General features: G+C 38.9%; 3 protein-coding genes across 3 annotated transcripts; 1 reads left to right on the plus strand and 2 right to left on the minus strand.

Annotated features, from left to right (window-relative positions):
* The first annotated feature begins 365 nt into the window (after window positions 1–365).
* On the plus strand, window positions 366–4,983 carry LOC131331582 (probable protein phosphatase 2C 39). The gene is made up of 5 exons (XM_058365621.1): window positions 366–648; window positions 2,401–2,649; window positions 2,832–3,108; window positions 3,598–3,752; window positions 4,476–4,983. Exons 1-5 carry the CDS (start codon window positions 616–618, stop codon window positions 4,611–4,613), a joined length of 852 nt encoding a protein of 283 aa, XP_058221604.1. The 5' UTR covers window positions 366–615; the 3' UTR covers window positions 4,614–4,983.
* A 124-nt stretch (window positions 4,984–5,107) lies between these two features.
* On the minus strand, window positions 5,108–8,268 carry LOC131331583 (squamosa promoter-binding protein 1-like). Its single transcript, XM_058365622.1, has 2 exons — window positions 7,591–8,268; window positions 5,108–5,551 (listed from the first exon to the last, which is right to left on the minus strand). Exons 1-2 carry the CDS (start codon window positions 7,932–7,934, stop codon window positions 5,320–5,322), a joined length of 576 nt encoding a protein of 191 aa, XP_058221605.1. The 5' UTR covers window positions 7,935–8,268; the 3' UTR covers window positions 5,108–5,319.
* A 10,251-nt stretch (window positions 8,269–18,519) lies between these two features.
* LOC131331584 (phytosulfokine receptor 2) lies at window positions 18,520–22,938 on the minus strand. The gene has a single exon (XM_058365623.1). It carries the CDS (start codon window positions 21,987–21,989, stop codon window positions 18,864–18,866), a length of 3,126 nt encoding a protein of 1,041 aa, XP_058221606.1. The 5' UTR covers window positions 21,990–22,938; the 3' UTR covers window positions 18,520–18,863.
* Window positions 22,939–27,951: the final 5,013 nt, after the last annotated feature.

The raw sequence follows: 27,951 nt of genomic DNA on the forward strand, positions 1-27,951 counted from the left end.
ATGAGTCGACGACTTTATTGACCTCTTTGAATCGATTTGTCTTTTTTTCACATATTGTTAATTAGTTCTGATCCTATGTTTAAACCTAACCAAACCAAATATTATTAAAAAGTTCAAATTCGGCTCATTTATTGAATAAGTCCAAAATTAGTATAACATGAAAATATTTGGAGTTGTGCAGAAGCCTGAGTTCCCTCTTGTACACCCTTAAGACCGCCCCTGCCCAAGCCTAACCGTATATTGTTAAGTTTAAACTCAGCTCATTTATTGAATAAGCCTAAAATTGAGGTAAAATTATGTAATTTTCGGAAAGTACGGGATGGGGAAGGTGAAGATACCGTGAAAGACATTATTCGTTCGAGGCGCGTAAACGTCAGGGACAACAGAAGTTAACGTGGGGTAGGGACAATAATCAAGAACGCGGATTCTCGCACTGTAAGACAAATAACGGGTAGTGTCAATCTCCTGGAAGTCTCCTCATCCCAATTTTCCACAGCCCCTCTCTCTCTCTCTCTCTCTTTCTCCCTCGCTGCAACATTTTGTTCTCTCTCTCTCTCTCTCTCTCTCTCTCTCTCTCTGCATATTGCAATTACTACATCCTTTCCTGATTCAGCCATGACAGGCAGAGAAATCCTCCACAAGATGAAGGTAACATGCTCATTCCATTCACTTGCACATGTTTATGTTTGAGATTGTCATATTCTTTGAAATGGGTATTTGGGTTGACCCTCTTCACTATATATTATTTGCCCTTTTTCGTTGTCTGTACGACCCATTCAATTTTTTATTTTTTCGCAAGTTTTATTGACTTGGACATGTTTACTAGGTTAGGATTGGTATAGATCTTGATCCTCTCAATTGGGTTAGAAATTTTCTTACCAATATGACCCGGAAAATTCATTAGCAAACAACTTTTAGCATATCCTTGAAGCACTGAGTGAGTAATATGTGGTCCAATTTTTGTTTTTTGGTTCAACGGGTGTCCGGGCCAGCTTACGCGCTCCTCAACCAATCCCTTCCCCGTCTGGTCAAAGGCAAGAATCGAACCTTGGTCAATCATGTGGGAAGCAAACCCACCAAGCAACTAGACACTCTTGGGGCATGTCTTTGGGGCCAGCCCTGTTATCAAAGAAACATTCCTGCACTTCTCTAGGCCTTTTGGCAATAGAATCCCCAAACCTCTTTTCCTAGGCAAATCTATATTCACAAAGGCGGACAGCCTCACAGCACGCATGCCATTTTCTTGTCCTTATAGGTGACAACTGACAAGGTAGCTGAATTTTTTTGGTTGAGGATTTATTAGTGAAACTATGGAGTTCTTTGAAGACTCAAAGCGTCTTTAATTGTAAATTCATTGACCATAGTTGTAGAAGTCAATTGTCGATGACTGAAATAGTGAAACCCCAAGTCTGTATCACGCAGTGTGCTGAAGAAGGTCACAATGCCTTGTGACACCCCAATCTCACTTTGGTGGGTTAGTAGAAGTGTCAAGGATATATGAGGGACCACCCATTACAACTGAATAATTTGGGCGTACACATTTGGGGTTGTGTTGTAGGCTCCAACAAATTATTGGGCCAGTAAAGGGTGGGTCGTTACTGAGTTTGTTAGTGACTTTGGACTAAGTTCTCTATAGTGATTGATTTGGTATGAAGAACATTGTGCATTGTCAGTCGCTGATTATAAGCATCACCTGTTTTTTAGAGGATTTAGGTCAATAAAAAGGGCACAAGGATAAGATAATTTTTGTCAGCTGTAGCTCAATCGATGACAACCAGTCAGAGGAGGCTTTAGTGCTCCAGTGGGCTGTTTCAAATTACAATTTATGGGGTGACCAGTTGTAGGATGCAAGGGCTTATTGCACATTGCAATTGGTGAAACTAAAAAAAAAACTAGTTCAAGGTTTTAGCTTTGGATCTGTTGGATAGTGTACACAATAAACCATTGCACTATTTAGAACCATGTCCTCGCCGAAATCTGTAGCTTCTTATGTGACTTTCTTATCATTATTTCACTAGTTTAGTTGCTTTCTTTAGTCGTGGATGCTTCACCATTGGCATATGACTTTCCACTTACCTCATCCAGGAAGGCTTCTAAGCAAGGATGTTTAACTTTTGTCCATGCTAGTAACATCTGAGGGTTCAGTTACTGGATTTTGAAGTCTTATAATGAACGAGTATCTGGGAGTACCGCCAAGTGGTACTCAGGACCACTTTACAGCCACTCATTTCTATGGGGTCCTTACACTTAGTAGTAGACCTCACAGGAATGTGTGGTTGTAAAGTGGTCTAGAGTACCACGTGGCTGTACTCCCGGACTATTGTATAATTTCACTTAACTATGTTAGGAAACATATTAGCAAAGTTTTGTTCCACGGGTAATGGTGGTTTACTTTTGCAGGAAAAAGTTGGGCTAGGCTCATCTGCATGTGACACTGGAAAAGGGAAGAGTAAGATGTCAAAGCACGTAACACTTGGTTATCACTTGGTTAAGGGAAAATCCAGTCACCCCATGGAAGATTATGTTGTTGCCGAATTCAAGCAAGTTGAAGACAATGAGCTTGGTCTGTTTGCAATATTTGATGGTCATTTGAGCCACGACATTCCCGATTATCTACGGTCAAATTTGTTTGTAAATATTTTGAACGAGGTACTACATTTGAACATACGTATCTCCAAATATCTATCTGAACTGCTTTATAGCCTTTCATAAGAGTATCCTTAGAACTTGGTGCTACTGCAGAACGTCAGTGTCTTCCTGAAGTTTGTATCTTCCCTTGTGTCCTCCTTGCTTTGGTATATTAACTAAGCTCTTTATTTTGCTGCAAGCAGCCTGATTTCTGGACTGAAACAGAAAGTGCAGTCAGGAGAGCTTATCGTACTACTGATACCACGATTTTGGATAAAGCAGTAGATTTGGGTAAGGGGGGTTCGACTGCAGTTACTGCAATATTGATTAATTGTGAGAAGCTGGTGGTAGCTAATGTTGGAGATTCAAGGGCTGTTATATGCAAGAATGGTGTGGCCAAACAATTGTCAGTTGATCACGAGCCTAGCAAGGAAAGGGCGTACATTGAGGACAGGGGTGGCTTTGTATCAAATTTTCCAGGTAATTAAACCTATGAATGATCAATGGACAGTCAAAGACTCAAAGATTGACACGAGTGGTCTTGAGAGCATTCACCTGCCACTTACATGTTTATCATAGGCTCCATAGCATATCAAATGGCGTTCTGCCTTAAATTTGTGTGTACTTGGATAAGTCCAGCCCTTGAAAAGAAAAACGAGGTATCAACTTATTTTATTTTTTGTGTTTGGATCCAAACTTTTTCATGGTGGACTTTATGTCTATGTGACGTCCAAGGAGAGGAATTTAGAGATGTTTAGCTATGAGAAATGTAAAATCCTATTTAACATAATCACTAACTACTTCTACGTACTCATTTTCGGTGGTAATAAGATTTTTGAATAGTTGTAGTGATTAACATGTTGAAACTGGGCCTCTACTTCTACGTACTCATTACCACAGAAGGTATTTTCCTTTCTCCTTGCACTAATTATTGGATTATATTATGATTACATCATTGTTTAAATTCAGGTGATGTTCCACGAGTTGATGGACAGCTGGCCGTAGCAAGAGCATTTGGCGACAAAAGCTTGAAGAAACACTTGAGTTCAGAACCAGATGTGTTCTCCGAGATTGTGGATGAGGATACAGAGTTCATCATCTTAGCAAGTGATGGCATCTGGAAGGTTTGTTCTTCCTTTTATTTTGCACATATCAATTTCACTGCTTCATTACCTGTTTTTCCACTTTTTATTCTAATCATTTCCTTTATCATTGTAGCTTTTGTTGTTCTGTCTTTATAGTTGTAGCAGAAGTATGCTGTACCCCACCTCCGGCCCCCCTCTTTGCTTGCTACCCATACCTGCCGGCTAACCCTCCAGCCTCACCCTCCTGGCTTCTACTGCTGGGAACCCCTCCGCAGGCCCTCCTCCTCCCACCAACCATCTCCACTCCCACCGTTCGTTTGTTTTTTTTTTTCCCCTATTGTTATTTTCTGATATAAATGAAGAGAACATGTTTTGTGTGTTTTGCAAGATAGAAAATAGAAACAAATAATACTATTGAATGCCATCAGTTATCTGATTCCAAAATCCATTACCAGTGAATAAGAAAATGCATGGCAAAAGCTTTCTCTGTTGTGCTCTAATTGTAGGTGTTCAAAACAAAAGATGGTGGGATTATTGAGATATTATAGTTCATAAGATCTCAGAGATGATTAGAGTACAAAAGTACCTCAAGGCTTAAACACTTCATACCAAGCATAATAGTCCATAAAGTGTACATATTTTCAACCGTTTATACAATCTTCTGTCTACAAATTTCAAGACTTTATGGCTCCTTTCTTAGTTATCGGCAAAAAAATCCCGTCACCCGTAATATTTGTAACAGACTGGATTGTGTGGTATCAGGTGATGACAAATGAAGAGGCAGTGGACTGTATCAAGCACATAAAGGATGCGAAGTCAGCTGCTAAGCACCTTGCTGAAGAGGCACTTACAAGGAGGAGCTCAGACGATATTTCCTGCATAGTTGTAAAGCTTCAGTGACCCTTGCTCTGGATTGTCGGATTGGTTAAAAGCAAGTTATAGTTGGGTTACCGCAGCTTGAGAATCAAACCCGATGCCGATATTGTGGAAGCAAGTAATAGTTGGGTTACCGCAGCTTGAGAATCAAACCCGATGCCGGTATTGTGGCCTTGCATCGGTTGTTTATGTTTCCCAGTATATACAGTATTTTTCCACCTTTTATGATTTTCTCTCTCTGATCAGCACTAGAAACAAGCGAAATGTATCAATTTGCATCACTTGTAAGCAAAGTTTGCTCGCACTGTAGAATAAGAGGGAGCTTTGATGTCAACTCCCTTGTGCCTATCTTCGTTGAGCTTAATCTCAATAATAAGTAGCTGTCATTGTGCTATATTCAATCCAATTGATCACAAGAACTCTCCCTATTTCTTAGATTCCTGGATCAAACTCAATTAAATTGGGTTTTGGGATATTTGCTTCATGGAACAATATGCTAGTGCTGGAATATGGAAGAATTGAGTAACTTAATAGAGATTCATATACTTCTGGGCAAGTACAATATAGCTGGAACTACATGCATTTATACAAGATATTAGTAATTCCAAGGGTCTTAACAACATAAAGTAGAGGAATTTGGACACAGTTCCAACAATGAAAGAGCATAGACAGTACAGCAGGCACAGCATGAGATGCTATGGAATGACAGAAGAGAGTAAGCATGGAAATCTCAACGGACGTGGAACTGCTTGTAGGCGGGATCTCCGGGAAGAGTTATCAAAGTTCTGCCCCTACCGGCAGCTTGCCCTGGTTGATTTTCGTTCAACTGAAGGGTTGACCTCTGGTGGCTGGATCCTTCTCCATTGGATTCAGATGAGCTCTTTCTGCGTCGCTCGTTGTGCCCAGCCAAACGCTTTCTGCAACTTCTTTTTGTGTCATCGAACTCAGATAACACGTGAAACCTGAGGTTCGGGAAAAGTGACAGGATTAGAAAAGGATAAATAACGAAGGCGAAGAAACACTGTAGCAAGTAGGCTGCAATCTGAGTAAATATTTGAGATGAAACAGAGCTGATTGCAACCTATGTTACATGGAGCCTGCTGAATGTATAAAATTACCCGCGCGGGGCACTCCGACACTCGGAGAAGGGTGGGTAATCTGTGTCCGACACATACAGTTGGACATACACCTAGTAAGCGTATTTTGCACTTCGAATTCACACGTATGCGTGAACCTTCTAAATGGCCTAAGACACTTCGTAAACACTATTTTCCCGAGAAAATAAACGAAATATACTGGCCTTGGGACACACTATTTGAGATAGAAATTTGATAATGTGGACACTTAAACACATTTCCGCATCTGATAGTCATGGAACATACAGTAAATTGCAACACTGAAAGGCACAAGGGACCCATGAAAGGCAACTGTCATATTCATGAAACACAAGCCATGAATTGACCAGAGCTAAAAGCATCTCAGAACCATCAGATAGAACCAAACTTGGCTGATTCAACGCGCCTTGTTCTTTTCCGGTTACACTTTAATCAAGAGCACAATGTGTGAATTGTAAATGGGAATTTAACATTATTCTTCCCATTCATCGAAAAAGAGGACATGAACCAGTAAAACATGTGCAATTTGTCCATGTCCATTTACCATGAAGTCGTTTACTCTCGAGTGAAATCATATTTCTGCCAGTCGAACTCTCACCCAAACAACAAACCCTTTTGAGGTTAGCTCGAGTGGTTTGTCTCCCTTGATTCCAAGAGGAGGTTGGGGTTTGAGCTCATAGAGGAGCACCGAACTACGGTTATAAGATAACTCACTACTAACCCTGTTACCGTTACCTTATGAAAAGAAAACTCACCCAAGCAACATAATTTCACATATCTTTGATGAATTATGACATGAGAAACCTTCTCTAAATCATTCAACCAGCCTCCAATAAAAAATTGCATCTTTAGTGAAGTTGGTGCTAATGCTTCCAATTGATAGAGGAGAACTTACAGGAGAAGCTATTAAATAACCTCAGACTAGGAATCCCTTTCTTTAAATAAGCAATATATTAAAAAGAAGGCATTAAGAGAATGACACTTGTATACGAAAAAGTCACAGAGAAAAAGACCCTATCTCAAACCAACCTAAGAATTGGTCAAGAGAGGGACTACATTCTACCTTGTCCCAAACCAATCTAAATATTAGATTGTTAACCACCAACTCATCTAAAAGCTTAATGTGTTAGAGAGAGGGACAACTTTATTACTACTTATATCATCAACAAACTATACAAGCCAAAAACCCCAGACTACGAATATTACCCCTCCTATTTCCACCAAAAGCCTAAAATTTTATTTGTTTTTTGAAGTTTGAACAATCAAACATGTAGAAAAAATTAGCAGTAGTAGTATTTTAAGGGTTTAGCTCCTTCCATACCAACTCCCTTCATACCTCTAAAAACTCTCATTTTGTGAGCGCATTCTGAGTCCACATCTATTATCCATACTGTTCATCCCGTAAAACTCTCAGAGAAGAACATGTTTCCAAAAAGTCAACTCAATCCAGTACAAAATGGAATGCAAAATGCAAAATTTGCATGTTTCTATTGATGTTCGATCAAAATATTTCTTTCTTATTTCTATTCAAATGTGATGAAATTGACTTTTGGCATAAGTCTCTTTCTCCTCCGAGAATTCTACAGATGAACGGTTTGGATCATAGTTGTGAACTTAGATTGACCCGCAGAATAAGACTTTGACAAGGGATTTTTAATTGAAAAGGCTAAAAATTGCTGATGGTATGAAGAAAACATAGATTGAAGAAGTTTAAAGTAGCTCAAATACCCAACGTAAAATGTTAGACATTCCTGCAGAAGTACCAGAAAATGTAAACTTTTTCACCCTGCTCCAGGTTAATTAGCTTTTCCCAAAAATTGAAAAAAAGTCTAATTACCCACAAACTAAGACACAAATATGGGGGGAAAAGATAGGAATTTCAAGACCTGCTGCATTGCTGGCAGAACCGCTGCCGGACTCCTGCGACGACGACCGCCGACGCTTTGGCATGCGACTCACACACCTTGTGGCGCCGGTGGTACCTCTTCGCCGCCACCAGATCAGCGGCGCACTTCTCCGCCTGGCACCACGGCGGCGACACCCCTCCTCCTCCTCCGCCGCCACCACCACCAGACTCCTTTTTCCCCGACCCACCAGCAAACACCAATTTCTTCTTCTTCTTGTACCCGAATTCGCCGCCACCATAAATCTCTCCTTTTTCTTCTCCCCCGCTATCATCATCATCATCATCCACCGCCAACTTCATAACCGGCAACGGGTTTGGTTCCATTTCTTGGTGGGTTTTGTATGAGACCGTGGAAGGAGGTAAGCAATGACGAATAAAAGAAGGTGAACACACATGGTGAAAAAAAAGAAAGAAAGCAGAGGAGTGAGAGATGTGGACCACAACCCTTCTCTCTCTCTCTCTCTCTCTCTCTCTCTCTCTCTAAAATGTTCTCTCTCTCATTAAGTGTGATTAGTGTGAGACAACGAGTGAAAGACGAGGTGGGTTTGAGTCTTTGAGATAAGAAAAGGGATTTTGTTTGGTAAGAGGTCGGTTCTCGGTAGTTTACTTGCTTGGGTGTGTGCTTATTTGTTTGTGTTTGGGGGAAATTTTACTTTTGATTTCTTTAATTTGAAGCAGGGGAGGAGTAGTTAACGAGCGGTTGGTGTGAGTGATGTAAGCTTGATTAAGGTTAATAAACTTCACTGATCTCCCCTGAGGTTTCTCACAATTGCAATGACCTCCTTTGAAGGTCTTGAAACTACACTTGCTTCCTCTTGCTTTTGCTGACAATGTTAATATTCCCCCTCTGTTACTACACCGTTCAAATTCCTAACGGAATCGTAGATTTATGAAGACATCATCATTTGTTTAACACTAACATTCCTTTTTCGCCCCCCCATTAGTCACCCCTCCTAGTTTGTTGTTCGTATCGAGGAAAAAATTCAACTATTCATGTTATATGTACTACTGATGCCTATGATTAAAATTTTCAATGCGTGATTGGTCATTAATTTTACGTGAAAAATATCATTCATGGATAAGATTTAAAATAATTTATAAATAGAATCTGACATTTTAAACTAAACAACATTATTGTTGATCAATCAAAAAATATATTGTTGCAATTTTTTTTCCGAAATTTTAAGTTGCAATGGTGGGGTTTTAGTTTTATGTCAAATAATTACAATTCCCTCGTCATTGTTTAAAAAGTCTTATTTACGATCCACATAGGAAATGCAAAATTTATAAAACATATAAGAAAATTAGAAAAATCAACAATTGAAAAGATTAGGATATATTGCCACCTGGACAAAGTGGATTTATGGGGACACCTCTTTACATTACAGCCCAGTGTGGCAGTGTCTTGCACTCCTGTTTACTAATGTTACTTAATGCATTCAAGTATTTTATGAACTAGTAACCAAAAAAAAAAACTATTTTATAAAACTAAAAAATGCACTAGTCTATCAACTACAATTCTATGTCCTTTACTCCTAACAATTTTTTTTCTTGTAATTGCTGTAATCAGGCCACATTTCAAGCAAATATACAAAACTAAAGTAATATCAGTTGAGTTGCGTCTTAAAAAAATAGTTACAAAACGGTGAATAATTCCGTAACGACAAAAATAATCCAAGACAAACGATTTTTTTTGAGAAAATATTGGCATTATCAATTAAAAGTAAGGGAGGGCGGTGCAAATTCAGGAATCTTATGGGAGGTCCTGCATTTACCAGAAATCTCACAGGAGGTCATCGAAATTTACCCAAGATTAAAAACGGTTTCCCAAACGCTGTGGAGTGGCGCGTGTGCTGTACGCTTAAATGATTGAAGAGCTTTGGTGGGGTCCTTTGAAGCCGGACAACGGACGTAAGGCAGAAGAAAGGAATCTTGGTACTAGTAGTAAACTCACGACCAGTTTTTAAGGAAAATTTGTTGAACAAAAAAGTTAGGTACGCAACAATTCAATCGCAACACTATTCACAACTCCTCACGTACACGTGCTCTTCGGTTCTCGATCAACATATGCAAGTGTCCTCCGCCACAATCACGGATCGTTTTTTGAATTATTTATCGGATCAGTCTTATCGAGACGAGTCTAAAAGGTAAAAAAAATTATGACTAAAAGAATAAAAGAGGTATTGATAATAATAACAAAAAAAGAAGAGGAATGAAAGGGGTTGGCTAAGAATGAAAAAGTACCAAGTTGGTATTTTTTATTTTTAGTGTCGTTGTACATGAAAAATTTCAACTTCCACCTGCAAATTAATATTTTTCTGATTTTTTTTCGTTTAGGCGAATGGTTAATTTCAAGAATTACGACGAAAAGTCACAAAAAATAAAAAAACATCTGACAAAAAATTTGGGGAGAACAAGGGCATAATTCTTACATGAATGCGTGGTTATGAAAGAGCTTATAAATATAAAAGAATATGAAATGATATGAGGCACAACATGACAATATTCCGGAAATATGTACTAATACTTCTACATTTACGCGGTATCATATCTCTTTCACCCATCACACATTTACATGGAGAGAACGTATGAGCTCAATATGATGTTGAATTCTCGAGAGATATTGAATGCGACGTGAGGTGACCCTAACCACCGAATAATTACTCGTTTTTAAAATAAAAAATATAGTAGATGCTACTATGGCCACACCAACTCCATTCAAAATCACATATTCAAGTAGGGCTCCAGACTAAGATTAATGTGAGGCATGAATAGTTACATACGTGCGAGTGCGACCCACCAGGCAAGGGCCCGAAAGCACTGGATAATTACTCCTGCTTTTAAGGAAAATTATTCATTGCTCCTTCACCTGCGACAAATCTATACGTCCTTCACATGTATAGGAGAAAGGAAAAGACTTGACATTCTCTTTTAAGGTTGTCATACATGTTTAAGGTTTTCATATTTTGCAAATTTAAATGAATATTTCCAAAATCTTTTGTCGCACTTTTTGTAAATGAATATTTACAATATCGTTTCTGTAAAACGACAGAAACGATGCTGTATTGACACCAAGAATTATTGGTAGAGTAGCTAGTCCTTCTTCATCAATCTTTTCTATGGTTATAAAAGAGAAGTTTAATTGTATTCAGATTATATATTCTGCGTGCAATTAAAAAAACTAATAAGTATTTGTGGAAACTTTATATCCATCTCAAAGCCAATTGGCAATGAGTGAAGATGTCCCAGATGTTATTAAGTTATCACCCATTCCACTCTTAAGCAATGTGGGATTCTATTTCCTTAACATCCCCCCTCACGTGCAGCCACGTTTGAGGTCATTCCACTCTTAAGCAATGTGGGATTCTATTTCCTTAACATCCCCCCTCACGTGCAGCCACGTTTGAGGTCTGTCACGTGTGGCCACTTTATGGGTCCTATCATCGTGCAGCCTTTTCGCTGGTCTGTCATCGCGGGGTGTGGATTGTGAATTTTATAAAATGTGGGGTGGAACGGGCCCCGCTTTGATACCATGTGGAAACTTTATATCCATCTCAAAGCCAATTGGCAATGAGTGAAGAGGTCCCAGATGTTATTAAGTGATCATCCATTTCACTCCCAAGCAATGTGGGATTCTATTTTTGTCCGATCATGTGGTCGCATATTAAAATCTCAGAAGTCAAATATTTCAAACCTTGGTAAAAATTAGATGACGGGATTTGACTCAGCCATTAACTTCAGTGCTCTAAAATTAGCCGACGTGTGCAGAAGTCGGCCCGAGCATCCGATCATCAAAAGAGTTGCATGCGTGGTGGGATTAATAAACGCGAGAGAAGGTTGTTAAAAAAAAAGAAAAGAGGAGTAGCTGACATAGTGCACGGTACGTGCAGTGACAGGTCCCTGTGTAGCTACAAAATATGCCAGGTGTCCAAATACACATGTACAGAGGACACACACGACGCTTTCACTAATAAAACTTTTGGTCCCATTATCTGGATTGGAACCATGGATAGGTCCCCATACTAGAACCATTGCTGGTCTCCGTAAGAGAAAAAAAAGGTGCGGGGTGGTGAAACAAGAAGAATCCTTTCACGTGGCCGCATGACCCCGAGCGTACGTACTTGATTAGGAAAAGAAATTTGAGAGGAACCTTTCTATATACAACAAGGCCCCGGTTTGTTTGATAGCAAGATTGGGACGTGGGATAGAATAACTGAGGTGGTCTTCTAGTCTCCGGAAAAAGCTTGTTTGGTTTGTTTTTCATGGCTTGGTTTAGGAATCCCATGGGATTCTCAATCCCCGGCCCTAACTGATGGGATTACACAACCCAAGGGGGGCTGTTATTGCTAATCCTATCCCTATTTTCAGTTCAATTCTATTCCATGTGAGACAAACATGTTTTAAATAATAATCTTGATCGTTCAATCCTGTGCAAAACAAACACGCAAATAATTACTAATCCCACCTCATTATCAATTCCTTGTCATTACCAATCTCTATCCTAATCTCACCAAATTACCAATCCCTTCGAAACGAACCATGCAATCAAACAGGCCCTAAGTCTAAGTACACTACATCTATCCACTACACTATCCATTATACTTTTTATGGGGCTCATCTCGGGTCCCGCAAAAATATAGAAAAACATCCATAAATTTTAAAATAATATTTTATGCGGTCCTGCGAAAATCAGCTCCAACGAATATTGATAAGTATTATTTCTTGATTCGTTAGGGTGAAATTGTGCAATTGAGTAGTTTCGTCCCTACAAATCTAGAAATAATACTTATCGATATCCGTTTGAGCTGATTTTTTACAGGGCCCCATAAAATACATTTTTTTTTATTATAAATCTTTGAAAAAAATTATACTCCCTCTGTCCCTTTTTTAAGTGTCCATGTTTGACTTTCACGTAGTTTTAGGAGTCCACATAATTGTATCTCCAAAATATTACTTTCCATACTTATTCTCTATGGAGGCATCATCATTACACTTTTACTAATCAACTTTTTAAAAGGAAATCTAATTTCAGGAGCAAAATAGAAAATGTACCAACTTTTACCCATTAACTTTATAACATGACACTTATTTAGGAACAGCTCAAAATGGAATACATAACACTTAAAAAGGGACGGAAAGAGTAAATATTTAATGGACGGGCACCCCAACAAAACGCCACCCAGATGTGCACAGGGGCGCACCGAGATGAGTCCATTACTCCGCCGTGGCTGTCTTCATCAGCCACGAAATCCGTATACTCCGCCGTGGCTGTCTTCATCAGCCACGAAATCCGTTACTCCATCGATGATTATATGCCTTCTCAGCCACGAAATCTGTTACTCCGCTGTGGCTGTCTTCATCATCCCGGCCACCACTATCCTCCCCCGTTCTTGTCCTCTTTTAGCGGCGGGCATTCCAGTGGTAGTAGTCCCACGGATGGGGTCATTTACTTCTTCTGATACCATGCGACCCTGAATGTTCACATGAACGAACATCACAATTTTTTTAAAAAACTTTTGAAATGCGCCGCTCTAGACACAGATGTGCACAGGGTGCACCAAAGGGGTGCCTGCGGCCTGCCAGGTTGCCCTAGCTAGCATTGTACAACTCAAATAATCTCTCTTCAATTATACTTTAGTAGCTTTTCAGGTAAATTTAGGAAAGCTCTACAAGATTGACCTTTGCAAGTATATTGAATGAAAAAAAAAAAACCTTCAAATAAGTATTCTCTTTGTGAAAAAATTCTCTGTAGTTTTAATTTACCAAAAAAATTTGGTCGCATGCATCAGATAAAATGCCTGCTTTGAATATACACAAAAACTTAGGTCTATCAAGTAGCAATATATAGGTACCGAGATAGTACAATTTTTGTTATCACTGCAAAACTACACGCGATTCAGGCCTTATTGGTGGGTTCAAATTACTAAATTTCCTTAACAAAAGTAAAGGACTATTGAGTTTGATCAGTAGAAGATTAGAGAGAGATTTTGGACCTTTAATGCTCAAATGCATGTAGTAGTCACAACTCGAGTGAGTGATATCTTCTTATGTATTTGGTTTCCCAAAGAGTGATAAATTTTGGGTTAAGAGAAGCAATTTTTTTTAGAGCTTGTTCGTGTTGGTATTCGGATTTTGGGTAATGAGTGGAGAGAGATATAAAGAGAAATGAGAATAATAATTGAGAAAAAATTTATTAGGAACCGTGTACTGAGTGAGAATCCAAAATCCCAAATTCCGAAATGAGAAATTATAATAATAACTTCTTACCTTTCCCACGCAAATAAAGAGTATGAGACCACTATCCTTCCTTAATTACCGCCTTTGGGCACGCTCGATTTCATGATAAGAGAGGTGGGACGAAGGGGATGGGGGTTTTCTATAGTGCACAACCGCATTACAGAGCTGATCAGATCGTCTATTTTATTACGGATGGCTCAAATGTAATTCAAGTTCTTATTGATCTGAACAATTTATTGCTCGAATTAAAATTCAAACCGTTCATTGCCGAAGTGAACAGCCGGATCAGCCGCACTACAAAGCTATAGGACGGCTTCCTCCAGCATCCCCTGGTCTAGACAAAGGGGTGGGATTAAGAGGTGGCTCCACACGTTCCCATTTTTATAGTACGACGTTTTTATGCGCACAGAATTACGGATTAGATTGGACAAGACTGGACTATTTGTCCATATTAAGAAATACTGTCTTGCTATTGTCAGCCCACTGGGCTGACGATAAACACACTAAAAGACAAGAAAAACACGTATTTCTGTGCACTTTTTACATCCTTTAATACACATTCACACACTTACTATCGTCAGTTCATTGGGCTGATTTTAAAATTTTCCTTAAAAATAACTAATCCCACGAGGGTGGTATTAGCTAGTCCCCTCCCCGGATTATTTCCCACATCAAATTATCAAAAATAATTCTTTCTTTCCTGTTTCCCAATCATTAATCTCATCTTATTCTCAATCTTTTTTCAAAATAATCTCGCAACAAAACGTGCGTGCCCTTACCTCAGACTCAGAGTATCTGGAAACAGAGCTGAAGAAAGCCCCTACGAGTCTGTTGTTTGTCCGGAGATCACTTCTACTTGCCTTCGACATGTCAAAAATAGCTTTCTTCCTTGCCCAAGACATGGCTCCCAGTACTGCTTTCCCTCTCACCTTCATCAATGGAGATCTCAACTTTCCACCATTGATTTTGGTTGAATTTGAACTGAATTGGAATATTTCAGTTCAGCGGATGAAGAAGGTGGCACGCTGAGCCAATAACACGTGTGCCATACTCATTACACGTGTGGGAGGCTCAAGACTCGTGTATTTTGCTGACGCACTACGAGTATTTGTTTTACGTAGCAAATCTTACGCTAGCCTATATACGGGGAGTACGAATGGTGGGAGTCAAACTCACCACCTGATACAATGGCAGACGCAGAATTCGTGACTAGAAGGAGCTCAACCAAATGTATTATCTACTGATAACGAAAGATATATTTCACAACTATATATTGCTCATTGTGAGGTCCAAAGAAGAAACGAGATAGTGTGTAAATGTGTATCTAATTTTATACACGCGACCTAAAATTGAAAATAACTTAAAATTTGGGGGTTTATTCCACACATATAGGCATGTTAAGAAAAAAAATTCAACCACAATACTAGTAGGGGCAAATTTCATGGAGTTTTTCCAAATTAACTTCAAAATCTATGTGTAAACATTTCCTTTCGTTTTGGGTTTTGGATTTTGAATTCTTATTATTATTCTATTTTTCTTTAATTACTATTCTTTTTTTTTTTTCTATCTCTCTTCAATTATTACCCATATTTTTCAATCATTACTTTATTTTTCTCTACACTCATTACCTATAAATCCAAATCTAAAATTCCAAAACTAACGGGGCCGTCTACCACTAACCTAATAGATGGAGGAGCCCCAAGGAGAGCAAGCTCAACCTAAGTCACATAATGCGCATGCGGGGTGAGGGAGCGTGAAAGTGTCTTTCAAAACTCCACCAAACAACTAGGATTCGTTAATACGAGGATTAAGAGCGCGAGTGCAAAACGATGATTTGAGTATTTGAGTGCGAGAGCAAAAGCCATTTTGAATAAATTTCACCACTCTTACGGCATTCATTTTATTTAGTATTTTTTTAACGTGGCATCGATGGACGATGGGCTTGTTATTAAGGCCAGACGGAGGGCTTTGTTACGACGTTTTGAGTTCTACGAAGGATGGAGCTAGCGCAGACGGAAGCCATCCAGGGATTGGGCCCGAGGCAGAGATTCATTTTCTCCTATCTCTATCTGAGATAAACTTCTTTCCAGTTGAGGTCTAAACAAGGAGTTTACACCGCCACCATGTGCAGGCCCCATCGACACTTTATTGCAACAATCTGAACTGTTCATTTTGTAGGGCCCGCAGAGTAGTGTATATATGCGAAAAATCAGCTTGACTCAACGTCGATAGGTATATCAAAAATTAAATTTTGGTTTATAAAATCAACAGCTTGGATTCTGTCAATAATTTTTAAGTTAAAATGATTCTTGATTTTATAAACCAAAATTTAATTTTTGATATATCTATCGATGTTGGGTCAAACTAATTTTTTTTGCATATATACACTACTCTGCGGGCCCTACAAAATGAACGATTCAGATTATTGCGATAAAGTGTTGATGGGGCCCACACATGGCGACGGTGTAAACTCCTTGTCAACTGGAAAGAAGTTTCTCTTCATATCTACTGCATGGAAGAAAAAAAAAATCACGGGCTTCTTGCATTCTTGCTAGTGAAGAAGTGGTATTGATTATAGTAGGGGTTCTATTCAAAAAAAAGGAAAAGGTGATGGGTTGTAGCCTAGTGCTGAATGGTTTACTATCGAGTGGTTTGGGTGGCCGAAAGATTCAAGTTGTGCAGACGACGCTCATCAAATCTTACCTTTTTGCGAAGTCCAGCTGTGATTCACTGTACCCTGATAGGACAGTAGAAATCTATGGGTGATTGATCCCTCAGGAACCGTCGCAGATACATCTAGGAGAGGTTGTTATATTGCCGGTCTTCCCCACCTCCACCCTTGGATTTAAATTTGATTTCCAAATACCGTAACATGATCCCCATTATAACTATTGGTTTCCCTTGCACTCATGGAAACCATAACCCACCCTTCTTTTGCCTTCTCACCTTATTTAATTGGCAGGCAAAAGAGTATAAATTCCATATGAATAACTGGCAAATATACATTCCACATAATGTGTATCTTAACTCACTTATTAGCATTAATTAATCTCCAAAATACGTACTGGACACATGACACTCGTGAGACACATATGCGACACGAGAGTATATGACGCTTAAGACACGACAATTATTAAGACGCGTGAGACACATCTCAAATAAAAGATCGTTGACACATCTGCGATAACACGGTGACTTATTGTGAGTGTGACTTATCTCGTAAAGCGAAAAATAAATACTTAAAAAATGAGAATCTTAAAAGAACGGGTCCTAAGAATACAGATATTTATATGCGTGTTTAAGCCCTAAATCAATAATCCGATCAGAATCATCATTCCCCCGTGGAAAGTCACTTTTACACTTCCGCATGCATTTCGTGCTAAAGTCCACTGCCCATCAAAGGCAAAATTGATGGGGATTTTTTTTTAGGCGTGTTGGTTTCACATCAACAAAATTTGGCAGCAAAACTAGCAAGTGGGCATGTTCAGCCAATGTGAAGAAAGTCAACAAAAAAGGGAACTTTTCCTCATAGCATCAAACGTTTTCCACCAGACAAGAGAGAAAAATATGACCACTGAACAGAAAGGAGAAAAAAAGAAGAGGATATTTGGATAATCTTTCTTAAGTGGAGACAAAAGTAAGTCTAATCCTACCTTTTGATGACCTCTAATCCTTACCACCATCATGGTGGCAGACGAGATAGCAAAAAAGTACAGATAAACTTAACTGTCTGCTCTTCCGACGTAGTCAGTAGGGTCGATTCCGCTTGCGGTGGTGCTCCTGTGAACCAGACCCGTGTAAGAGAGACTTTGTTCTACTCGAGCCTTGGCGGGAGGATAGAAACTTATCGGTGACTCATCTGTTTCAGGACTCATTGCAGGTCTGAAGTCCTTAATGGTCACCCTTTTGTCTGAGCCAAAGAGAAACCTTTAATCCTTTGCTTGATTCATACAAAAATGATGTTCCTATGTCCCAATGCAATCTAACATTCGTCCGAAAGAGGAGCAAGGGATGCGGGTACAAAGGATCTTGTGCACAAAAGGACTTGTCACCTGTTTGAACCAGTTTTCCTGGATTTTCCAAAGCCAGAAGGGTTCATGATTTCTCCTATCCTCAACCACTACACCCTGTAACTTCACAAACCATAGAAATTTCTATCAAAACATCATCAAATTCAAGCCATTTAGGCCATATGGTCACATCTGTCAGTGGCCCTGATTCAGAATCAAGAGATGTGACCTGATAATCAAATAATTCTAGTCTGCATACTGGAGAGAAAAGAAGCCCAGCAAACTAACTGGATTTGGTGACAAATTACCCAAAGAAAACAAGCTCAATCACATTTTTGCATTCCAAATTATTGTTTGTCTCCGAAGCGACAAAAAGGTAGCGTACACGTTGTTATGGTGGCCATTGATATATCAATCCAGCATATGAAGTTTGCAAACGTAGCAAGTGGATTTTGGCAACAAATAAAGATTGTGTGAACTTCCAATAGCACCTAAAGGCTTTGACCTACCGTTGAGGAAAAGGTCAAAACGGACACGTCGAAGTAAAATCAATAAGTTTGAAGATGATCAGATAAATTAATCGAAAGAGACTCTCCTTCGTTGAAGAGATGGTCATAGATTACCTCGAACAATGAAGAAAACAAGACCCAGAAACAAAAGTGGGGAAAAAAACAAGAGCTGTATTTTCACAGCCATCAAAGTACAAAGGGAGATTTCATTTTCACAAGTCATTAAACAGCAATATATCAGAAAAGAATATACAAAATTAGAAACTTTCGATTATCCCAAGTAAGAAGAAATGCCTACATATTCCTAGTATACAGCACCAAAGCATTGTCTATATCTGAATCAAAATCAATCGACGCTATTTCCGTACCAAAGAAAAAAGAAACCTGAAATAGTATTGCTTTGCTTTACAGTTATACTGACCTCTTTGCGATTCAAACAGAAAATTTGCTCCATGGAGAGCCGGCAGTTAACGATATTGTTCTCTTATACCCTCTGTTCAAACTCCATCAAGCCATGAAACAACTTGATCAATTGAAGGTCTCCGCCTTGGGTCATGGTCTAAGCATTTACAAGCAACACCAAACACTTCCAGAAGCTGCTTCTCATAGTTCTTGTTCCATATCAACGAATCAAAAATCTCCTCCTCCCTCTTCTCATTTTTCATCTGAAACACCCACGACACTAAGTCCCTGCAATTCTTCCCCTTGCAAACCTCCACGGGCCTCCTACCCGTAAGAAGCTCAAGAATAACAATTCCAAAGCTGTAAACATCACCCTTGAAAGTAGCTGTCAATGTTTGACTATATTCAGGAGGAATGTACCCTAAAGTTCCCACCAAATCTGTGGTTACATGGGTATCGCAGGGACGAAGTAGCCTTGATAGACCAAAATCAGCTAAATGAGCTTCGAATTTCTCGTCCAAAAGAATGTTGCTAGTTTTTATGTCTCTGTGAATTATATTAGGCTCCATGTGTAAGTAAGCCAACCCATATGCAGCTCCTTGAACAATCTTGAGTCTTGTATCCCACCTGAGAAGTGAACCCCCATTAACCCTTTCATGTAGCCAATAATCCAAGCTACCATTCTCCATGTATGAGTAGATTAATAACCGTTCATTTCCATGTTGACAATATCCCTGAAGAGAAACAAGGTTCTTGTGCTGAGCTCTTGAGAGAGCTTCCACTTCGGCTTGGAATTCACGTTCCATTTGCCCACAATCCCCAGAAAGCCTCTTGACTGCTGCTTTTACACCATTGGGAAGGTTGGCTTTGTAAACTAGACCAAATCCTCCACATCCAATTATGTATTCCTGGTTAAAATTGCTAGTAGATTTCAACAAGTCTGCAACTGTAATATCCTTACAGTACGAATTCTGAAAAAACACCAACTTTGAACACCCATGTGCTTCAGATAACCTGTGTGGCCTCCCAATATCTCCCCCCAAATCTTCAGTCGGATTTCCGATTTTCCTCCTTGACATCTTGAGCAGAACAATGGCCATGAGCAATGCAAAGCCAACTCCTACACCAACTGCAATTCCAAGAATGCTGCTTCGACCAAGTTTTTGATTTGAACCAGAAGGGATAGTTGGTTGAAGGCCTGTATTGTCAACAACACTACAAGGGGAGTCTATTGTCCCACAGAGTCCAGGATTACCCTCAAAACTCGATTCGGGAAAGCTTAGAAACTGGCCCCCAGTTGGAATTGTTCCCTGTAAATGATTATTGGCCACACTAAACTTTGACAGGAATGTCAACTTATTAAATGATGCAGGAATTGATCCATAAAGATCATTGCATGACAAATCCAAAACTTCCAAGTTACTCATATCAGATATGGAACTAGGGATGGTTCCAGTTATGTTGTTCCTGCTCAAATCCAAGACATGGAGCTGTTTTAACTGCCCAATTTCAGGCCAAATCGTCCCGTGTAGTTTGTTATTGCTCAGGTAGATTGACGGAGGGAAACTTGAAGCCTGCTTGTATTGCAGACTATTAGAACTCTGGTTTCGCTTAACGTACAGTGGGATCCCAGTGGAAGTGGTAAGGTTGGATGAACTGTTGCTCACGTAAATAAGGCTCTTGAGTTCTGTCAAACTTATAGGAATTTCTCCCGTGAGAGAGTTATTCGAGAAGTCCAGGTAAAACAAACTATCCATCTCACCGATCCAAGGAGGGATGCTACCATTCAAAAGGTTCCATGAAAGATCAAGAACTTCCAAATTAGGACAATTTAGAAGCCAAATTGGGATTTTCCCATTAAGAGCACAATTACCGAGTGCAAAAATCATTAAGCTTTCAAAACCAATCTCAATTTCTGGGATTTCTTCTCCATGAAAGTTTTCGGTTAGGATTAGAGTGGTGAGATTATTGCAATGCTGCAACACTGACAGTGCGCTGGATAAGTTTGCAATACTGTTGTTCGACAAAGATACATACTCAAGGGAACTGAGGTTTGCATAGTTTTCAGGAATTTGGCCAGTCAAAGCATTTCTGGCAAGACTCAATGTTTTCAATTTGTGACAACTAGAAAGTGAATTCGGCAGGGGACCAGAGAAATGATTTGTTGCAAGGTCAAGTGTACAGAGATAAGGCAACCCGGTGAAATCAAGATTGATAGGGCCAGATAGAGAATTGTTTCGAAGATCAAGCATCCTTAGATTAGAACAAAGTGCCAAGGTAGAAGGCAATGATCCAGAAAATGAGTTGGAATTTGCAGTTAACTGTTTTAGTTGTGATAGGTTCCCAAATACATTTGGAAGGGGACCTGAGAATCGGTTTCCATTAATAATCAAGGTCTTGAGGTTTGAAAGCTCACCGAGTTTCTGGCTTAGTTGGCCAGAAAAATTGTTGGCAGAGATTGAAAGCTGCTCCAGAGATGATATTGAATACAATGAGTCTGGAATTTGGCCTGAGAGTGAATTTCCATCCAAATGCAACTTCTGTAGAGATTTGCTGCAATTGCCTATGCTGTCGATCCCGCCTGCCAATTGGTTCATTGATAAATCAAGAATCTGAATCTTCTTAGAAGAATTGCATATTTGAGAACTCAATCCACCAGCAAATAAATTGCTGCTGATATTGAGAACAGCAATATTTGGAAATACTCCGATAAAATCGACCAACTCCCCGGTGAACGAATTGCAAGATATATTCAGTGATTGAATGGAGTTCAATCCACCAAGTGAACCTGACACAGGTCCTGTTAGCAGGTTATGGCTCAAATCAAGAACTTCAAGCTTTGTCAAATTCGAAAACTCTGCCGGTAATCCATCTTCTAGATGATTCCATGAAAGATTAAGCAGTTTCAACTGATCCAAACTGCCTAAAGAGCCTGAAATCACCCCTGTCAAGCCTTTTGTGGATAAATTCAACATAATCACTTTATTTGCAGATGATCCATTACCACATTCAATACCGTCCCATTCACAACAAATGGATTCATTAGACCATGAGGAGATAATGGACCCATTTGTGAGGTTCCCTGCAAATTCCTTCAGAGCTAGCAAATCATTGGGATCGCAGGTTTGGCTAGGGGTTCCAAGATCCAAACATGAGCAGATGAAACAAGCCAAGAATACCCAGTGGAGGAAAGTCACTGGAATAAACCCCAGCCCCACCATTACTGAAACCAAAGGAGATATTAACCCAACTCAAACCAAAGCCAAAAAAAACTTGGTTCAGTTTGAAAGATAAAGAGTGGACTGCTCTTGAGAAGTGAGAAGGAACTGAAATGAAGAGGCTTTGCCAACCCTATACCCCATAACTCAGGAGCCAGAAAAGGTCCAAATAACCACTTGCAAGTGAAGCAACAATAATTACAGCTGAGGCCTATTGAGATCCCCTACACCCACTTAAAATTAGATCCCTAGACCGTAAATGAAGGGCTTAGTTTAATCACAAAAAAGAAAAAAACCACTCCCCCATACAGGAAGAAAGAAGAAACTCCAGACCCAGAACCCAAAAAACACATGAGAAGTCCACAAAAAGGACCCCAAGTCCAACCAATCAACAACTTGCAAGTGAAGCAATCAGCACCAGGAAAAACAGAATGAGATCCGCAGTCCCCACATGAAACCGAGTACCCTAGACCGCAGACATCAAGGACTCCAAAACACTAGTTTCACACTGCTGTGTTGGACTAGCACTTCAAATTTTAGAAAGAAAGAAGAAACCACAAAGGAAAAAGATTCAAAACCCACATCCCAAAACACCTCAGAAATCGAAGTAAGGTACCCACCCGGTGACTTCAAAACGAAGCAAACGCTAAAACCACTGAGATTGTAGGTGTTTGTTGAATACCCAGATCAGATGTTAGAGAACTCAATGCCGTGAACAACGAAAAAGATAGGATTCTTTTTGTCAACTCCGATCACTTACAAGTGAAGAAAGAGTGGGCTGGAACCCAATAGCTGAAAAGCCTCAACATCAACGGTGCCCCACTGAGACTTTTCGACAAAAGGTTGTTGCGAGATTTCAAACCCTGACGTCTCCTGCTCTCTCTTTCAATTTCTTGCACACAGACAAGGACATAATAATCTTGATAGGGAAACCCCAACAGAGGGGGGGGGGGGGGGGTGGGGGGGGAGAGGGGGGAAAGAAGGAGAAGGAAAAGGGAAGCAGAAGAAAAGAAATTTCAAATCAAATCAAATACTCCAAGAGGGAACCAAACATACCACTTCTCAGGACGGGGAAAAAGGAAAGGTCTCTCTCCCTCTGAGAAATCTCTATTGATTTTTGCTACGGACAAGACAACTGGGGGAGACTTTTTTCGACAAATTTTCATTAAATTTTTCTTTTCCTCCTCCGTCACAGTAATCAAAGACCACAACAAGTCTGACTCAATAGTCAATACATACATTTGTCGCTTTCTTTGTCTTCTCCCTAATCATCCACATTAAGAATTAAATTTAAGATTACGCATTTTATTAGTGGAGGTGGAGGAGATTTGATGGTCTCGGTGGGGTTGGCCTTATTTGGTTTGGTGCTGTCTAACGACGATTAGGGAGTATACGAGGGAGTAGTACTACCACGTGAATATATGGCGCGTGGAAGATACACTTCAGAAGCAAACGCCAATTTTATTTTATTTTTTCCGGTCAAACGGAAATTTAGAAGCAAAACGCCATTGATTCGGACCAAGATTCTGAATCCGGTACCAGATTGAGTATCGATTTTTCTATTAATACGGCATGTTATGTACTTGCATCAAAGAGACATCGAATACTGTTTCGGATTTATCCTCACGTCACGAGCGGTTTTGGCTCCAAAAATTAAAATTAAGATTTGGTTCAGACCAAGATTCTGAATACTGTACCGGATTGCATATCGATTTTTCTATTAGTACGGTATGTTATGTACTAGTACCAGAAAGATATCGAGTACTGTTTCGGATTTATCGGTATTAGTATAATTTTTTCACATAAAATAATTTATAGAATAATATACACATTTATTAAAAATAAAATAAAATAAAAAATAGTCCGGCATTTGTTCGGTATTTTTAACAATATCAATATGTACCAGCCGGTACAAGCCATGATTCATAACCTTGGTTCGAACTGCTTATGCAATCGCCATACCTACATTTGTTTGTGCCTTGGTGGGTAACACATTTATAATTTAAGAAGCAAAATCAACACAAAAATATCATTAGAAACATGCCCAGCCATGATTTGCTTTTATTGTAGCAAACCAGTGAGTGAAAAAATGGAATTCCTCACAATTTTGAAAATTTGACCACATGTTTGATGTTTACATTGAGAGCTCAAGGAGTAGAATATTTGTGCAAAATAATAAGCCAATTGAACATTGGCTACTCTTTGCTCCAAAAACATTTCCTCACACAATGAAGACAAATTCGATTTGAGATTACACTTCATAATAATTCATTAGCTATCAATATCTCAAACTTTTGAACTTGGGTTCTTTATCCAGTCCGCATGTGGATATGCGATGATCCTCTCGTGTAACCCTCATGTGACATGAAATAGAAACTACAACGCTATCACTTGACGATTTGACTCGTTTATTTTATAAATGTGACCCTCATGCAAGGTGAAGTAAAACCTACAATGGTGTCACTTGACGATATGAATCGTTAATTAATTTTATAAGTCTTGGTGTGTTCATTATTCATGCAATACATTGTATTGGTCCGGCATCACCATCAACAGGAACAAAATCATAACTTTCACCAAAATAAGTGGATGGTTAGCATTTGGTCGTCAATATGTGTTATGACATGAACGACTCGATCGAGATCTTATCGACGTACATCTGATCAACTTTATTTTTTGTATGCATGATACTAATTTCTAAATGAATGACTTGAATCGTTAAAGAAGATTGTGGTAAATCTTTTTACGCCATGAGTAGAGCTGTAAATGAACCGAGTAGCTCGTTAACGCTCGGATCGGTTCGTTTGACAAAATCTCGACTCTTTAAAAATGGCTCGGCTCAATTAAAAGAGGATTCATTTAGTAAATGATTAAACTCGACTCGTTAAAGTTTGAGCTCGACAAAGTTTTGGCTTGACTCATTTGTAACCCTAGTCAGCGCACGAGAGTATATCACACTTGATAAAAGTGCAATTGGTGTTGAGTTGGAAGTTGTTAGTATATGTACACACGAGCTGGATTAGCGCGTGTGGCTTTGTAGAGGGATAGTAGCCCAAGGGGTCAATGGGGCGAGATAATGGATGACCGGATATAGCCGGTCGGTTTCAGCGGCGCCGTAGGCGGACGTCACGGGGACCGTGAGTCATGGGTGGTGGCGATATCCATTCTTTTTCAGAATTTTTAGAGAGCTGCTACCGATACAGCAGTACATGTACAGACAACGCATACAGCGCGTTTTTTGGCCCGTTTCGGATCCAAAAAAAATAATCGAAACCTCTCATTTTTGTTCAATATTTTTTTTTTAAGATTGCCGTAAAAAATCAGCTCTATTTGACATCGCTAAAGGCATTTACGAAACGTCCAAAATCACTTCAGAATTTAGCCGAACTTCTGAAGCAATTTTGGACGTTTCTGAAATGCTCTTATCAATGTCGGATGGAGCTTATTTTTTATGGAAACCTTAAAAAAAATATATTAAACAGAATAAGCGGCTCCGATTAGCTTTCTTAAGCCTGAGACAGGCCAAAAAGCGCACTGTATGCACTGTCTGTGCGCATACTACCAGTAGTCTTTCTATTCTTTTTATTGGGTTGTCGGGTCAACCACTTCAAACCTACCCTTTCCTTTGCCTTTTTCACGTGAAACCCACCAAACCCATTACTATTTACTACTACTATGCTTTGATTCCCTCAATTTATAGTGGAGTATTATGGTAATCGGGGATCAAGAGGTAAGATTTGTCGTGTTTGAAAGTACGATTAAAAACATAGATTTCGAATGTGAATTCAATGTAATCACAATTCTAATGTTCTGGAGTATTAGAGCATCCGCAATGTAATAATCAAAATTGAATAACCAAAAGTTGCCATATCATCTTTTGATTATCCATTTAAGACATTGCTAAGATTAGCAATGTAGAGATCCACAATGTAATAATCAAAATTGGATAACCAAAACTTGACACATCACCTTTTTAAACTACAAAATTCTAAAAACTATTTTTTGACAATAATTTGAATACTCTTTTTGAAAAAAAATAACATTTTTTTTTTAAGAAAATAGTTTAGTGAAAAAAAATTGAAAATAGTTTTTTTCAAAAAGAAAACAGTTTTTTTTATATTAAAAAAAACTGTTAGAATCCGTTTTTTTACAAAAAAAAAACATTATTTTTGTGTAAAAACACTTATAATTTTTTTTTTTGTAAATACTGTTTTTTAAAAAGTTTCTGAAAAAAAACAGTTTTTAAAAATATTTTTCTAGAAACATTGTTGAGAGAGAAGTTTTTTACGCAATGATGGTTGTACTTAAGTGAGAAATGTGGGGACCATTAAATTTGATTATTGGCAAAAACGTTGCTAGTTTTGATTATTCAAAGGCCAAAATTTGATGAGTTGCTAAGAGGTTGTTAAGTTTGGTTATTACAATGTGAGCACTTTTTTGAGCAAATATTGCTAACTTAAGCAACCTTTTGGTTTTGATTATTACATTGTGGATGCTCTTAGGAGTTGGCAGGTTATAGTAGCGGCGGTTAATGGCGACACCGTCACATCGGCGATTGTTGGTTTGAGACTGGTGGTGGGAGTGGCGGTAGTAAAAGCAAAAGGGTGAAAATTTCTATAAAAGGTAAGGGGTAAAACTAATAAGTCTCGGCCCATAAGCGAGACAAGTATTTTGAATGATATGTGATAGATAATCCACAATCTACCGAAATAATATGTGCCAAACACCCTTCCAGTACTAACTTGGTCAAGATTAATTTGAATATTGAATGAGTTCTCAATCTTTAATTGCTTTAATTGTTTACATTTAAACTTTAAACTCACATTAAATTAAATGTATTTCAACAGAGTCCATTATGAGGCCAGTAAAAGGCAATCTAGGGGCAGGTTTATCTGATGCCGAAACTCCTTGGTCAATTTCCAGTTTGAGAAAAGGCATGATGAGTTTGGAACCCATCATGCTATTTTGGCAAAGTCACTAATGACCCTTTATTTCTTCTTATATACTTTTGCTATCTTTCTTTCTAAACTTCCTCGGCAAGCTTATACCTTTTACATAATCCATATGGGAGTTTTTCTGGGATTTTGCTCACAAAGAACCCATCAATGATGACAATTTGCTCCCTTTTTTCCCCCCAAACTTTAGATTTAAGAAGGCAGGGGAACATCAAGATGCAATGGGTCAAAAGATCGGGTAACTGAGGCTAGCTCGGTTGGTCAGGACTCTTACATTTTACTAAAAAGTCAGGTGTTCGAGTTTTTCCACCTGTGGCTGGGTGTTATTTCCTTTGTATTTGTTAGAGTTGTTGCTTCCCTTAATGGGGCTTGAAGTTAAGTGGGGCTTATAGTAATTGTGGTCTCTTTGATGAGCTTATTTATTCTGTTGATTCTATTGTTGGCCTGGTTATCTTGTGGCCTCTCACACAAATGGATATAGTATCCTGTAGTTTATACTTTGTACTTCATATATGATGTAATGATCTCTCCTACTGATTGAGGGAAAAAAGCAAAAAATTAAAAGGTAGCCCACCATGTGGCTTCTTTGGCAGGAAGAGGAAAGCTTCCTCAAAACTGGATGTCTAATCCTCTTTTTCTTTAGTTAGCTTGCTTTGTTCAAATGTAATGTTGTCTTTTTTGTAGCCCTTTGGGCAGTTTTGTCCAATCAAAAAAAGAAAAAAAGAGATTCGTGACATTTTTAACTTTTCAAAATTAAAATGAGTCCGCTGCATGTACTCATAATATTTGATTAGAGTTCATAAAGTTAATATCTGTCATAGAAAAGACTAAAAAAAATCGTAATAACAAAAAATAATACAACGGTTTATAGGGATAATGCGAAATAAAGGACAATCAGATAGGATTAAGAGATGAAAACCATGAGTGATTATTTGATCGTCCTGAAACACCACAACCAAAACATTGGTGCTCCCATTCATATGTTTGGTTTCACAAATTTTATGGGTCAG

This window comes from Rhododendron vialii, chromosome 6a (assembly GCF_030253575.1).
Source record: "Rhododendron vialii isolate Sample 1 chromosome 6a, ASM3025357v1".
Taxonomy (NCBI): Eukaryota; Viridiplantae; Streptophyta; class Magnoliopsida; order Ericales; family Ericaceae; genus Rhododendron; species Rhododendron vialii.